The 16,528-nt window shown below is 45.6% G+C and overlaps 1 protein-coding gene across 3 annotated transcripts in view; it reads left to right on the plus strand.

Moving 5' to 3' along the window:
• The window catches only part of LAT (linker for activation of T cells), a 428,981-nt gene that overhangs the window by 399,663 nt on the left and 12,790 nt on the right, over positions 1–16,528 (plus strand). For all 3 annotated transcript variants that reach the window (XM_086932412.1, XM_086932414.1, XM_086932413.1), the window contains exon 9: positions 13,979–14,064. In XM_086932412.1, coding sequence (XP_086788538.1) covers positions 13,979–14,064 — 86 coding nt within the window. The remainder of the gene's footprint in view (positions 1–13,978; positions 14,065–16,528) is intronic.

Here is a 16,528-nt window from a genome sequence, read left to right on the forward strand (position 1 = left end):
TTCACTCTGAGTGTGTTATCCGTTATGTATGCATCACTCCTGCAGACTACTGTTGCTCCTACCAGGGATTGTCAGTCAATCCCCCTCAGGACTCAGGATGGCCGTTGGTCCTTCTTCGCCCCCAGTATGTCCATATACGCTTCCCTTCCCTATGTGTCGTGTCCCCCATTGCAGTGTGAGTGAGTCCCAAGTTGGGGTTTCGGTGGTGGCCCAAAGGCGGGGCTGCCGTGGGTTTCTATGACATGGCTATGTGGTGTTTTAGCCAAACATATGCAGAATCTAGAAATGTCATGCATTATTTGTTCCTACGAGTGCGAGGAGTCAGCCTCAGCAAACAGTGAAGAAAGTCTGCCTACAGAGGTCACCCCATAACGTCCACCAATATCCTTGCTTATTCTGGTCAGAATTGTCCGATATTAGGGCAGACCCACACCATATGTCTGAAGTCTTTCTCGGACATGGGTACCATGGGTCTGCACCGGGGAAGATCAGGTGTAGTCGTGCAGATGTGAGATACTTATGATAAAGATAGAAAATTGTGTGTATTTCAGTCTTGGATTCCTAGAGATCCTTCAGACTTGTTCTAGTGCGAGGGACAACTGCCTGGCTCTGAGCTCCTGTCCGAGAGTGAGGGCCCATTTCTCCATCAAGGAATGAAACGTCAGGCCTCGGGACTCCAGCAGTCCATTATAGATTAGTGTAACTGCATGTCTGCCCCCTCTGTGCTCCAGTAGTAACTTAGGCATAGGTTATGTGGTGGGCCCAACACGGTTTGGGCCCCACATGGTCTCTATTATGGTTGTCAGAGCATTGTGGGTCAGAAACTGGTGCTCATTGACATCATATTGGTCTCGGAGATCCTGAAAAGTCAGCAGTGTTTTATGTCTGTATAGATCGCCCTTGGCAAGAATAGCCACCTCTGTCCTTGGGGGTGTTTTGTGGCATTCCATCACTCTATGAAAATCTGGGAGTGCCTACAGCCATAGGGCAGGATCTAAGGGCGTGGGACTCCACCTAGGGTGTACATACATGCACCAGCAATATACAGTGTTAGTGGCAGAGTGTCCCGTGTCCTAGGCGCCTTTCTGGTGGTCCTTAAGTCACTCCGGTATATCCTGTGTTCCTCTGAGCCATAGTACCGAGGCTGTTTACAGGTGCGGCTCTAGGTTCATGGTGGCCCTGGGCAGGGAGCAGGACTGGACGTTGCGAGCAACGGGCAATCCCCCAGTGGGCCGCATGGGTCGGGGCTGGTTTTGGGCCCCTGGGGTCCGTTTTTGTTACAGGGCTGTGTTTGCAGCATAGCTGCAAAAACGGGCCTGTAACAAAATCGGCCGAAAACCGGCCCTGGCAAAGAGCGCGGTTGCACCTCCAAACCCCCGGGGGGCGGTGGGGGCCGGCCGAGCCCTTTGACAGGACCGGTTTCGGTTCCCAGTCCGGCAGCGTAGGTAGGGAGCCCCAGAAGAGGGGGTCCAGGCGGGGCGGAGTGCGGAGGCCAGTGAACCGGGGGGGTCAGGGTGTTTGGAAGTAGAACAGAGCTGGAGGCCGCCAAATCCCTGCCAAGAGCCGCCACGCAAATATGCATCCATCCTCAGAGGATTATTATATTAAGGTTATGGCGTGGTGGCCCCTGGGGTTTGGTGGCCCTGTGCAGGTGCACAGCTTGCACATGCCTAAGGCCGCCCCTGCTGTTTTGGAGTTTGGCACAGCTGACAGCCAGCACATGGGCTACTGCAGCTGTGCCGCTGCATAGTACAGCTCATAGATGGCACTACCAGGCCCCCTTTTTCTAGTGGAGAATGTAACTTGTGTAGTGTCACTCTCTTTCTCCATTTGCCCCATATCAAGTTGGGTAGGACAGACTGCAGTTCGCAAAAAAAACATTGAGGGTCGGATGATGGAAGAGAAGAAAAATGGTAGAGCAGCCGAGGTAGTGTCAGCATTTTTGCTATTCCACCCATCGTGGAGCAGCCAGGATGGCACAGCTCCCATGTTACCCTTTATGAGATCATCATCTGAATGATAGACATTGATCCCCAGATAACGGAATGAGTTGTATTGCCAGGTTAACCTCATGTATTGGGGTTCGTCCCTCCCCAACTGTATTTTTTCAGAACAGAAAGATGCGCGATCTACTCCAGTTCACTTTCAGTCTGAAAATCTTTCCAGAAATACCCAGCACTTCGATCACAAGGGGCAGATTCTATGCACATCTTTGAGGTATACTATACTAAGGCATTGTCTGTGTAGAGCGTAATTGCTTACCATGTGTCCCCCTTCGGTATCCCCCACAGTGGATCCCACAATCGGTACAATCCCACCCACAGCTCCATCGTTAGTGCAAATATGATCAGGGAGAGTGGACTCCACTGTTTGGTTCCCCTGCCCCCTGAAAGGAATTGGACATGTCCTTGCTTGTGCACACCCTAGAAAGTAGGTCCATGTAAGGGAACGCTATCAGTTTCAGAATCTCAGTCCCTAAGCACATCCAATACCGAATCCCTTCTGATAAGGCCAGTCCAGCCTATCGAAAGCTTTTTCGATGTCAAGAGAGACTGACAAATATTGCGGCAACCCTGGAGGGTATTCCTCCATGAACCTAAAGAGCTGCCATAGGTTAAGAAATATATTCCTCCCCGAAATAAAACAGTTTTGAACTTGATGGATCAGTGTCGTGAGGCAGGGCTTCAACCAGTTCACAATTATCTTAATGAGGATCTTGCAGTCTTTTTTCGGCAGGGAAAGTGGTCTGTACGATTGTACATTTCATGAATCTCAGGTTAGTTAAGGAAGAACCACTATCAGACCCTCTCTCAAGGATGCAGGTAATACTCCCCTAGATTGGGCTGATTGGAACACCTGCAGCAGACACGGTGCAAGGGTGGCCTTATACGTTGAGTAAGATTCTTAAGGGAAGCAATCTGTTCCCGGAGACTTATTGTGTGCCATCTGATAGATCGCAAGCTGGATTTACTAAAACATCATTGGATTGGTGCTTTAAGGGGTCCAAGCATGGTATCGGAAGGCTATCTAAGTAATCCTGCAGTGGTGGTCCCTCCTGTCTTTCCATCTCTCAATACAGGGTGCTATAATTTACTTCAACTAACCTTTATTCGGCTAAAAATCCATAAAAGACAGATAAAATCCATACAAAAATAAATACATGAAAATATAGCATCATAAAACGGAAAGGCACAATATAGAACAGAGTTCTAATATAAAAACAGACCATTGGAATATTCTAGTGTCATGTGCATGGTTGAGGGAGAATGTCTGCGGGTCTCAGAGTTCAAATAGAAAATCCAAAGAAGAACATCATAAAATTATTGTGTGGGTAAGCAATAAGAAGTATCTAGATTAAATGAACATGAAGGCTTACAAATTGGCAGCATTTCTAGGTGACACACGATCCTTACTCAGCAGGCTGGAATTCCTATACTTAAGAACATACTGAATATAACTAGCAATAGACAATCAGACACTTGGAGATAGGAGGGATTGCAGGTAGGTCACATTTGTCTTACAGATTCTAATTTGGGTATACTTTAAACGCAGAAGTAGCATATTTTTTCCAGACAAAGCTATAAAATGTATGGAACAACATTAAGTGCAATGTAGATTGTACAGACAAATTATCACATGGACAAGGAGAAAGAGTTATGGGGTAACTAACCGGTCCATGGAAGGCCATGAAAAAGTGCAAAGTGCTGAATCTTAGCCTATTTAGCTAAACCCGCTGGTAGTTATTACGACTCGAAACATGTTGACTGTGCAATTCTGAAGTACACAGACTCATCAAAGTCCTAGACTTCAGTCATAACCCCTGATTTTAACATTGCTTGCTAGGGGCTGGAATAAAACAATTGTTCTACTAGTCAGGTAATTTTAACTTCATTTCCTACGCCCTTCCAATTCAACCACCTTTATGATTTATTGCACCAATAAGTGCGCCTGTGTAATCGCAAAGTTGTAGCATGCCTGAATCCGTAGAGGTTTGACATGAACACCAATGATGAAAAATTCCACCAAGTGGCAACCCTGGTGGGTGAGGGGTCTCTAGGAAAAAAGTTTTTTTCCTATTGAGCGATTACAGTGGACTCCCGCTGCATTCAATACACCAACTCCCTGGGCGGGTTTCCTTCGAATCTTTGATATTTTACTGGGGTCAGGCCCTCCAGAAATTGTGTTTGTCCATTATTAGGGGCATATAATACCACAAGTGCAATGGGACTACCTTCCAGGCTCCACTCTGCCACCACAAAGCACCCTTCGGGGTCCACCACTTTTGCATGATTACTATTGGCACCATAGGTGCTATACACAGGAGTTCCCCTCTAGCACATGCCAAATAGGAGGTGCCAACAAGTTGGCCCCTCCAGAGGCACCTGAGTTTCAGACCCCTCCAGGCATCAGATGTGTTTCTTGCATAAAGGCCAAATGATTTTGCCTGAATTGTAGATAAGTGTATACCTGGGGCTGGTGTCTGTGTATTGCCATTTCCTGGATATTTCAGATCAGTATGTTAATCAGGCGTTGTGCCATCATAATGCGTTAACGGTCATTCCCCTACCCCAGTCACCCCCCTGCCCATACCCATGCCCAGACCCCCCAGCCATGCTGCAGAGTTTTACATCCACACAAGGGAAAAACTGTGAATAAAAACAAGAGTCCTAAACTCCCAACCACAAGCCAAGACATGAACAGGCCCCAGACCATACAAAAGTAACACAACATAATGGGTATAACCAAGTCCATTGGGCCGTGGTGGGTGGTCTACCCATTAGGTGTAAAGTATTTATTTTGTATTTATTTTATTTTAAAGGATTTATATAGCGTGGCTAGACCCAGAGGTATCAGAGTTCTTTAAATGAGTATCAGACCATAGTTTCAGGTTACATTGTTACAAAGGTTACACAGTTATTAGAGCATGGCAACATAGTTGCATGTAAGGTCGAGACAAACAAGAAGGACATATACGTAAGGGAAAACAAGGCAAGGGGAGAGATTATGGGGAGGGGGGTAGGAGCAGGGAAGTAGACAGAGAATGGAGGAGGGAAAGAGGAGGGGAGGGTGAGAGACACAGCATAGAAAGAGGAGGGGAATGTGACGGGACACAAACCGGTAGACGAGTCAAAGCTGCGTCCAAAGTCCGGTAAACTGTGGTCCCAGGGGAAGTGGTATCATTTCCCCATCTCTGTTGCGAGAGATTCCCTATACGCAGTGGACTCTCTCGGAGGGGTCTCTGAGACTCCAAGGCCTACATACTGGATCATTTCCCAAAAAGGGGAGAGGGAGTGCTTTGGCAAAGGGTGCCATACCATATCTCAACTGTGAGTGGCTCCCTTGGCGCTGTGGAATTTCTCAGCTGGTTCGCTGAGACACCAGAGTATAAATATTTGATCTTTCCCCAACAAGGGGAGAAGGAGTGCTTAGTCACAGGGCACAAAAGGGCAGGGGGCTAGGGGGTGTAGCAGGCAAGGGGAGAGATTCAGGGGAGAGGGGATGGGAGCACAGGAAGTAGACAAAGAAAGAGAGAGTACTAAATGGGAACAAACAGCATCAGTTTGGGGGACAGACTTTTTTCTCTCTGTGGCCATGAGTTTGCCCTATCTCTAAGGTAAAAGCCTAGCACAGGCCATCCGAGAAGCTTTGCCATCCAGGACAGAAAGCACACAGTTAGTAATTCAAATTATTTTTTCATGATTCACATAAGTTTATAGTACGCTGCACATCAGCAATCCAGATGTTATCATATTAAGTTCTTGGGTGCAGAGGATGATGCTCAGTTTGCCATGTTGCGTTCCCCTATTGTTGGCACCTGTGAGTCTTTGGCGGCTGTGATGGCGAAGTAGGAGGAAACTCTATTTTTTTGCTGTTTTTTTGGCAGCATAGACCAGCCCTATAACAGTACCGGTCTCTCTGGTGTCCAGAGTCTCCCCGAATTCAATGGTGTAGGAACCTAGCACCCTCATCTCTTTTCCACCTACCGGGTGATTCTTTTAGTGAGGTGGAGTCGTTCTGGGGCATGTCTCAGCATCCATCCTCCTGCTGTGCAGTATGGCTCTTCTCCCTTGTTGCCACAGTGCACACAGCAACTGAACCACGCCCATCGTACAGTTATAGTGTGGCCACTCCCACATGAAAAAAAGACTCATTCAGTAAGTGGAAGGGATGATAAAGGTTAAGCGTCTTAACTTTAGATGACATGATGTCCTGGGGTACGAGAGGGGCCGGGAGGAATGTCATCCAGAGCTTAAGTCAGCTCCCTCTCTGCTGAGTCTTCCATAGTTTCAGGAGAGCTCACGGTTTGACTAGATTTCCAGCTCAGCTATTGACAACACTCGCTCTCTCGCTGCTTTTTCCTCTGAGGGTCTGCCCATAGGAGCTCGAGACTGCCATAGCTTGAGCCTGCTGTGCCATCTATCGCCAGGCCTTCGCTAGTCCTTATGGTGACGGGGTGACACCCTTGGTCTCCAGCCATTTCCAGGCCTTGACTGGTGTCTGGAAGAAAACTGTGAATCCGGACTCTACAATGCACAATTTAGCTGGAAACATAAGTGATTAGCATATGACCAAAAGGCAAAGGTTTTTCTTAATCAGCATGACATATCCCTGTCTAGTCTGCACATCCATCGTATAGTCTGAATACATATTCACCATGTTTGCAACTTGCCCGAGAGCCTTTGTATGAGTGACTTGAAAGATGTGATGTCGGTCACTAGAGGGAAAGACCTTTGCCACCTGTGATCAGGGCGGGGCCCCTGGCAGAGCCACCCTCCCAGGAATCCATGGGCCCTCTCAACTGAGTAGAAGGTGTATCGCTTCCCCCCCCAGCACAGTGTTGGGCAACCAATCTTCAAAGAAGAGGTCCATGTTGGGGCCCTCCACTCCCACTGGGAGCCCGACACTACAAACATTATTGCTGCGTGATCTGCCCTCTGCATCATCTGACCTGGTCCATAGCACTGTAACCTCTGCCTGGAGGGCCTTTAATTGTGCCTGCATTTCTGTCACCAATGGGTGAAGGGTTGCCAGGGCTGACTCGTTCGACTCCACTTTGTCTAGCAACTTTGCTTGGTCCGCTCATTGGAAACTAATTTCTTTGATCAAGGAGTCCAGTGCGTACAATGTGACCTTGACATCGAAGACAGCCTGCATGAGTTAATCAAACTTTTCTGCATTCATAGTGTGTCCTGGACCCGGCACCATCCATCTCTCCCTGCGTTGCATGAGTGGCAGGAAGGTAGGACACCTCCCTCATGCTGCTAGACCCCCATTACAGCACTGCTGTTTCACCATGATTGTGTGACAACCATTTCCGATGGAAAGGGAAGTCCGGCCCACCGCAGGTGCTGTCCTCTGTGGTGTCCTAGCAGTATAGTATAGTTGGGCAGGTCCCGGTTCGAGCATGTTGGTCATCAAAGGGCCAGGAGGATAGTTTGCATGCTGCTCTAGTTCTGAGGAGAGTCCGCATACACCCTGGACCTTGAGTCCTCCCTTGTGCATGACAATCTTTTCTACATGGGCTCTGATTCTACACTGATATCTCTTTCTTGCCGGAACTTCTAATGGGATAAGGAGTCAGGAAGAGACAGCTTCTGGAATAGGGCTCAGCAGAGCTGTAAAATCACCCCTTTCACTACCTCTCTCAGTGCGAGCAGTGTTTGCAGGAGGGGAAGCTTGTGGGGCAATCAGATCATCCTACTGCAGGGTATAAGCTTCGGGACGGGTAGCTTAGTTGGTTGCCAACTCCCTGCACTGCTTGCCGGTCGCTAGTGATGGTTCTGCTTTAATGTTGAAGGCAGTCTATCAGAGCAGCCGGCAGTCTGTCACCTCACCGGGACACCGCTGCAGCGTCGCATAGGCTGCACATACCACCAGCGGCGTCTTATTCGATTCACCAGAGAGAGTATATGAGGTTGCTTTTGGACTTGCCCCTTTTTGGCAGGTTCACCCTTTACATTTTTTGCCTTCTCCTAACCTTTTCTGTGAACTGGTGTTGGTGGTTTTAGGCCTCTGGGCACTTTAGCACTGCTGTCCAGTGTAAAGTGTGTGCACTTTCTGTGTTACATTGGAGAGATTGGCCTGCCCCCCCATAGGAATCCATTAGGGATTCCCTGATCAGTGTGGGAGTAGTAATTTCTGATATGGGAGGAGCAGAGTGGACAAGTTTAGTATGTATGACATTGTAATAGTAAATGCTGCACAATGGTGTGCTCATATTTATTATGACTATTTGGGAAATGCCACTTTTAGAAGTTTGCATTTCTGTGTGCTATGTGTCTGCCTGCCTGATGTGAATTGCATGTCTGGCTTATAAGTGACAGGGGCTGGGAGGTGTGTGTGGCTCCAGGAGAGGCAATGTGAGTCAGCACTAGGCTGAATGGGACATCTGTGCTGGGAGTAGTGGGAGGAGTAATCCCCTGACTCTGAGGAGGACTGTGCCCAGCCTGTATAATGCTTGCTCCGCCCCCTGTGGATCACCTAGCCCCCACCTGACACATGGGAAGAGGAGCTTGGAAAACAAAGTGCTCCGATTCCCCCCATAACCAGTTGCATCTGGTTCCCCCATGCCCTGTACTACAGACAAAGGAATGCCCGGTATAAATATAGGGGCTGTGACCCCATGAAGTTGTTCTGCTCTGTGCTGGTGCTGTTCCTGACTTACTTGCTGCTGTTGGCGCCCAGGAGGAACCGCCATGGGGGCTGAACTTTCTGCACGAGGGCCCTGCGTGCTGGCCTCCCTGGGCCCAGCATTGCCCCCTTAATCTTCCAGGACTTTTGCTGCATCTGTTCTTCTCATTTCCATGGACTTCCGGGCTCCTAGCACCTGGGGAGCGCTGTGCTTCATTTCTTTGTTGGCCCCAAGGAAGAGGAAGAGTGTGGGCTGCGCATCGCTGAGTTGACGCCTTGTTAGAGGGAATCCCGGTGTGAGAGATTCCCCTGTGATGCTGCTGGAAGCAGGAGCCCACCCCGCACTGGGCCTGTCTAGTGGGAGCCTACCCCGCTTTATGATTATTTGAGATCGCGGGTGCCCACCCTGCCTTATGTTGCCTTTATGGGTGCCCACCCCACTTATGTGCGTTGTTTGATAGCCGGTGCCCACCCCGCGTTTCACTACTGCAGCCCAATCTGAGGTAAACTGACCAGCAGGAGGCTGCCAATCGCAGTGCGGCTGGGGAGGAAGTCAGGCAATGTGGTGCCTGACGTGGGGCGGGACTTCCGCATTAGCGAGGAGAAGAGCCGGGAGAGTCCCACCTTCGCCCCAGAGTGAGAGAAGTCCTGGGTCCGAGGCGGGGGCCCGGGTGAAGCGAGGAGAGGCCCGGATTATCGGCGAGCTCCCATGTCTGGAGAGAGCCCTGTATGTCGAGAGAAGAGCCGGCAAGAGAGAGGAGACGGAGCCTGATCCAAGCACCGGTGAGTGGGGCCAAGGCCGTTCTCTTTTTCATTGTTATGGGTGTCTTAAGGCACCCGGGCAGCCATGTGGGTGTTTTTGAGCGGTCCCGCCATTGCGGGCCGCTCCAACGCTCTGGCACAGCTGTTCAGAGAGCCCAGGTGAGAGGGGCTCAGTGTGGCACCCTGTTGGTGCCTTTTCAAGGCACGTTGTCATTGCTGGTCCCGCCGTTGCGGGCCCCTCCAACGAGGGGGCATAGTTACTTTTAGAGGGCCCGGGGGGCCCGTGCTCCTTCCAGTTTTGCCATGCCACAGCTGCCCCTCCTGCTACAGGGCAGCTGCGCCAAGGAGGACAATTGAGATTTACAGAGCCCCAGTGAAGGCCCAGAGGGCACAGTTGTGCCAGGGCTGAATATTGATTCCCAGCTGCACCGCACCAGCACGGGCAGCTGCAACGTGTTGGGCATATTTGTTTGGAGGGCACAGTGAGTGCCCAGGCCCCACATTTGATTTTCACAGTTGCATGGAAATTAGTGTCAGCTGCTACGTTTAGGCCGGCATTTCTTTGGGGGCATTTTTGTATGAGATAGGAGTGAGATACGCATTCGCACATGTGGAATCTGCAGCATTGGCAGCTGCCTTGGCATTTGGGACATAGGGCATTTGAGCCCCTTTGAAAAGGCCAGTTGCCTGGGGGGACTGTTAGGTTGATAGGGCACCAGGCCCTAATGTTATTTATGTGGTGTGCAGGAAATGTGAGTCATGTACTGTGATTGATGCTCTCTGTTTTATGCCTCTAAATGTGGTTTATATATGAGGTTATTTGCATACTGTGGTTTATGCTTGTGAGTTATGCCCCTAATGTGAGTTATGCTTAGGAGGTTATGGTCTAATGTGTTTAGGCGTATGAAGTTGGCACATAATGTATTTTACGCCTGAGGTGATACTGTCCAAAATATGGTTTGTGTTACAGGATGATGTTGAGTACAGTGTTTGCCAGTAATTACTGGTTGTTTTCTATGCTTATTATATGTTCTACATTTCCTAAGTTCACTTTGTGATAGTTCTGACAGTGGTCCAAGTGGCCCTGTCATGTGTATATAAGCCCCTGTAAATATTGCCTAGTGCCAGGTGGCACAGTGTATATTGTGTGATTACTATTCTAATGTGTTTATGATAATACAAAGGCTATTTTCATATATAACATTGTGTGGAGTTCTTTTTGAGGTGTGCCTAGTATGTTGCTGCTCTGAGTGTGTTACGCAAACGCTTTACACATTGACTCTGGGATAAGCCTGACTGCTCGTGCCAAGCTACCCAAGGGGGTGAGCAGGGGTTATCTTTGGCATGTAACTTCCTTGCATTGACTACAGTGGTGGTCTCTGCCTGGCTTTGGCACAAGCCTTAGCCAACCAGAGATCCGATTTCGAACAACTGCAATCTCTTTCAGGCTTCCAACGCACGTTTCCACCGATCACTGCCAAAATGCGGCTTTTACTACTCCACTCCACACCATCCTCTGGCCAGGAGAGGTACTTTGTGGTGAGCCCCGAATGGTTCAGTAGGGGGCTATTGTACAGCAGGATGATGTGAGGTGAGCGGGTGGCATAGAGCAATTTCACATTGTGTCCGTCCCAGCCACCATCTTGGCCATGAACCTCAACAAAAGTTAACACTCAATAAATGTAATCGAGTAACTCAGTGTTATCCAATTGGAGGGATAGGTTTTGTACTTTGTAGTTGTGAAAAACGAATTTAGAAGCTTTTTACAACCACAACATATAGGGCCTGATTCACAAACGGCCTCCGCTGAGTGCGGAGGACCTTTGTCAATCATGTCCATAAACTTAAAAATCATGTCCTACTTTTAAAAAACAATTCACCTGTGTGTTGTTTAAGGCCTACCTTCGAGGTGACTTATACGTTTTAAAAAGGAAGGTTTAGGCCTGGCAAATGGATTATTTTGCCAAATCTAATTGGCAGTTTAAACCTGCACTACATGCTGCAATGGAAGGCCTTGAACATGTTTTAAAGGGCTACTTACTTTGGTGGCACAATGAGTGCCGCAGGCCCACTGGTAGCATTTAAGTTACAGACCCTGGGTGCATGTAGTACTAGGGACTAATTGGTAAATTAAATATGCCAATTAGGTGTAAGCCAACAGTGGCGGCTCCTCCACTGAGGTGGAGAAGCGCTGCCTCACTGCTCTGTGAGCAGAAGTTAAAGAAAACTAAAATGATAATAACTAGTGTTATTATGACTTCAGTTTTCTTTTCCTGGCGTGGTGCGGGCGGGCTGGGGATGCCAGAGCAGGGCAGGGTAGGAGTGGTTTGAACACTCCAAAGTGTCCTTGATGCTTTGGGCCGACCAAACCGTCATGCTCACTTTGCATGTTCTTCACCCAGGCTGCATTACAGCCTGGGTGCAGAATATGCCTCTGGCTCCAATTTCCTACTTGAGCACCGATCCACGGCGCTCAGACCAATCACAGCACTGCATTGCAGTGCTGTGATTGGTTAGGGTAGTCAGGAGCGTGGGTGCTTCCTGTTCCTGCTTCCATTAGCGAGAGGCAGCGGCAGCCTGGAGCGGACCGAGATGTTGCGGCCGACCATGTGTCCGGTCTGAAGCTAAGAGTTTTTTTTTCTTCATTTAGAACCCTCCCCATCACCACACCCCATTACCCCCACTAAATAACGCCCGCCACTGTAAGCCAATTGTATAATGTTTAGGGAGATAGCACAGGCGCTTTAGCACTGGTTTGCAGTGGGAAAGTGCACAGAGTCCTAATAGCAACAAAACCCAAATTCAGAAAACAGGAGGGGTGAAGGCAAAAAGTAGGTGGGGTGACACTGCAATGCCCAAGGCCTTATCAATTCCGACGTTTTGGATCTCAAAACGATACAAAAAATGCAGAAAGGAGCATACATTACACAAATATGAAAATGAATATACAAAAATCAAAGTTTGATATTTTTTGAAGATTGGCGATTTTCCGAATGTAGTTTTATTTCTAATATACAAAGCAAAGTGCTAGACTCGAGAACATCACTTTTCCGTTTTTGCAATAAAGTCTTGCTCTCTTTTTGTTATGAATCCGGGCTTGCAAGTAAGGCCATCAATATTCCATACTAGATTATTTTTGACAATCATGGACTGCTGTATTGTTCAACAACGATATTTTTACCTTCCATTTTCAAATTCCTTCTAATTTGCAGTGTGTTTTAAAAAAATAAAATTTAACATTTTGCTCTTTTATATGTCTATACTATATAATTCTGCAATATTGTTTAACTTTCTAAAGATTCGCAGGCCTGCTGAGTAGGTGTCAGAGACCAACCATCAGGGGTTCACAAAACTGAGGTTAAGAATTGTTGCTCTAAAAAACTAGGAGGATGCGACACAATGGATTTGTATGCGATGGTATCAGCTCAAAACAATTAAGTGGGTGGAACAATTATAAATGTGGATGCCAGGATTGGACTACATTGGTGAACTAATAACTCCTCTAATTATACATCCACTAAAAAGGCACATTGCATGAAGGGAAAGCTGCACTACTTCCTATAAGCCAATTAATAGATTGCCCTCCCACTGTCCTCGTTTATTAGAATGCAGCCTTGGCATGGACCACCTTGTGGAAATATCTCGATCGTGAAAGTGGAAGTTGTTGACTTCCTATTTTCACCTGACAGTTACCTGCCATTACTTCAGGAAAGCAGATTCTGATGCCATTAAAGGGGAAAGCTAGGACAGCTACAAGACTGAAAGGTCATGATCGAATGTGTCGACTCAACATATATAAATGCTGCATTTGTAATAATATCCTCAATAGAAGAAAAATATGAAATTAATCAAATGTAAAATATTTTTTATATTGTCAATACTTGGAAATATGCATTTAATAGAGAAATCAGTAAAAATCAATACATTTTCCTTGAATCATTCAACTTGGCTCCTCCTTCCTAAGACTGGAAACTCGGGTCCTTTGTAGACACACACATGCCTCTTTCTTTCTCTTCTTGCATCAGCCTGACTCCTGGCTCTCTTCTTCTCTCACTATTTTCCCGTTATTGCCAGCACCGCATTTGAGTAATCATTTGCTTGCCTTGAGAATTGTAATATTAATGACGAGATGATGCATGTCTCTGCTTTGTGTTTTTTGCATTAAAGCTGGGGGCAGGGGTGTGTGCGAAGAAGTGCATATGTGGGATGGCAGAATCCAAGCTCTGAGTTCCAATGAAAACTGAATTAATCTCTCACTCATGGCAGGAGGACCAAATGTAGTTGATGTAGCCTGGAGACTGGTTTTACCTTAAACCCCAGCACAAAATGGTCCTTCCAGGACATTAGAAGCCTTTTTGGTCGTCAATATGAGTAATGCTGTACACCACTGGGGTAATTCCACACCCGATCTGGATCTGGCCAATACAGTGAGGTTCGTAATTACGGAAAGATAAATTAGCATAGTAATCGTGGTTTTCCCCTTAGGAATGGGGTCTGTATGTCTCAGGGCCTGCTTTAGGATGAGTGTTATATACTTCTATTTTACTGGACTAGATTTTAATCCTTAACTCCATTCCAATCCTAGAGAAGTGATACCAGATAATCCCGAGACATCTGTCTCTCAATCAACGCCAATGGAAAGTGGGAAAAGTGCTAGTCTCTCATCTGCATGTGAGTATGAAACGGAGAGAAAACATTCCCAGCTCTTTGCGTAGATTTGACATAATGCATGCTATATGCCATAACAAATCCTTCAGAGGTATAGGAAGAAGAAGCGTGAGTGTGCTATGTGAAATGGAGACTAAAGCATCACGAGGGGAATACATTATGTGTGCAGTCTAGGAATTACACTCTGCTAATGAGGCAGTCCTGTCTTCATATAGACCTTTTTGAATCCAGTTAGTTACTGCTATAGTCCATGTGTGTATCACGGTAGGGTGTTAAAATATCGATTACAAAAATATAGCTGACATAAATATCGTTGTAAAAATATCGTTTACAAAAATATCGACACCCTATACTTAAGCAGGTAAGTACATAAATATCGACTCCAAAATATCGTTGTAATTAATATAGATGTAAAAAATATCGACTTTTTAAAATAATTAAAATTACATTAAATAATAAATAAATATAAGTACTATTAACAAAATACAATACATTACTTTTATTTTTTAACTATTTCAAAAAAATTTACTACACTTTTTAATTATAAACTTAATAAATGTGGACATATAAATTGATTTTACACATTACTTTTTATAACAACAATAATACATGCATATAATTAAAATACCCCTTTACCCAAAAACCCAAAACTGACCCTGAACCCTAAAAATACCCCTTTACCCAAAAACTGAAAACTGACCCTGAACCCTAAAAATACCCCTTTACCCAAAAACTGAAAACTGACCCTGAACCCTAAAAATACCCCTTTACCCAAAAACTGAAAACTGACCCTGAACCCTAAAAATACCCCTTTACCCAAAAACTGAAAACTGACCCTGAACCCTAAAAATACCCCTTTACCCAAAAACATTTTCACTAAAAAAATCCTGTACACACACCTAAAATTTATTAAAAAATTAACATAATTAATTACATAATTATTATTCAATTAACTAATTGAAATTAATTAACTATTATTTATTACACTATTTATATTCATTTAAAACATTAATTAATGTATTATTTCATTATATTTAAATTACTTCCCACCCTACTCCCCTATAAACCCACAACCCGCTACGGAACTATTGATACTAAATTCAACTGAAAATACATTATTAAATAATAATATACTACTAAAAATACTACTTTGACTACAAATATTCATTAAAAACACTACATTACTTATAATTATTTAAAAAACGATATTATTGTAAACTATGTTTTTGTAAACGATATTTATTACAACTATATTAATGTTAACGATATTACTTCCCTGTCTGTCGATATTCTGGTCAGACGATATTTTTGTCATCGATATTTCTTCCTGTAGATATTTTTGCAGCGATATTTAGGTTAGTCGATATTTTTACGACGATATTCCTGCTCTGTACCGTGTATCACATCATTGACTGAGTGAAATTCCTAATTTATTTCACAGTGGGTCAACACCATTTTCTCTCTTAGGAACCATTATTACGAGATATTGTGCTGAATACATCATGTTTGCTGGGAAAAACTTTGAGATTCAAGGAAAACAAAAAAAATTGTGTAACAAGTTTGATTCTGTTTTCCTCACAGTTGCAAAAAATGAACGACGGAGAAATAAATCATATTATCAACCATAAGAACATACAGACTGAGATGTTCACTAGGGGCTTTAAGATGAATCTTCATAAGCCAAGAGCCATGTTTTTATTACTGGGTTTTTATTTAACAAATATCGGTTTTCTAAAAGTTGCTGTCTTTGTTTGCTCGATCTACAACAATTGAGGAAACACGCCTACTAATGATTTATAAAAGGAAAGCTCATGATTTTATACACAGTGTTTGCATACATGGACCAATATCGCAACCCTGAGTATGTCAATAATGAGACACAAACTTAATTACTATGCTATTTAATTTTTTTGCAAAGTTCTGGCTTGTGCCTTGAAGCCACTTCACACTGCATTGAGTTTACAGTTCCAACATAAGTAAGATTACACCAAAGAAACACAGTATAAAAAGGATTCCCGAGGAAGCTGTCTATTTCTTGGCAGATGTGCATGGGTATATTTTGTATGCCTATTCATCTATATATTTTAGTGCTATGTTCTGGTTTTCGAGTGTTCCATACCGGCTCCTTCAATACAAGAGTAGCGAAGATAGAAGTCTAGAAGATTGGTGGGGTGTGTCCAGCGGCCAAGATGGCGGGTGCAATCATTTGAGACCCCTAGTGGCCCCTGTCCCATCAGTCACAATCTGTCACCCCCAGGCACAGACTCGGGTTTAAGACTGCTCTGTAGGCCGTTTGTTTCCCTTAGGCAGAGAATCGGTCATCCATGCCCGTAGTTCCCTCCTGGAGGCCAACGAGACGGACTGGAGCTGAGCAGCACCGGGAGTGTCTACGCTGTGAGGTGGCCACTATGTTTGCTGGGGCCTGCTGCCACCGGATGCCAGAGTGGAGGCGGTGCAACCAATATAT

Source organism: Lissotriton vulgaris, chromosome 7 (genome assembly GCF_964263255.1).
Source record: "Lissotriton vulgaris chromosome 7, aLisVul1.2, whole genome shotgun sequence".
NCBI lineage: Eukaryota > Metazoa > Chordata > Amphibia > Caudata > Salamandridae > Lissotriton > Lissotriton vulgaris.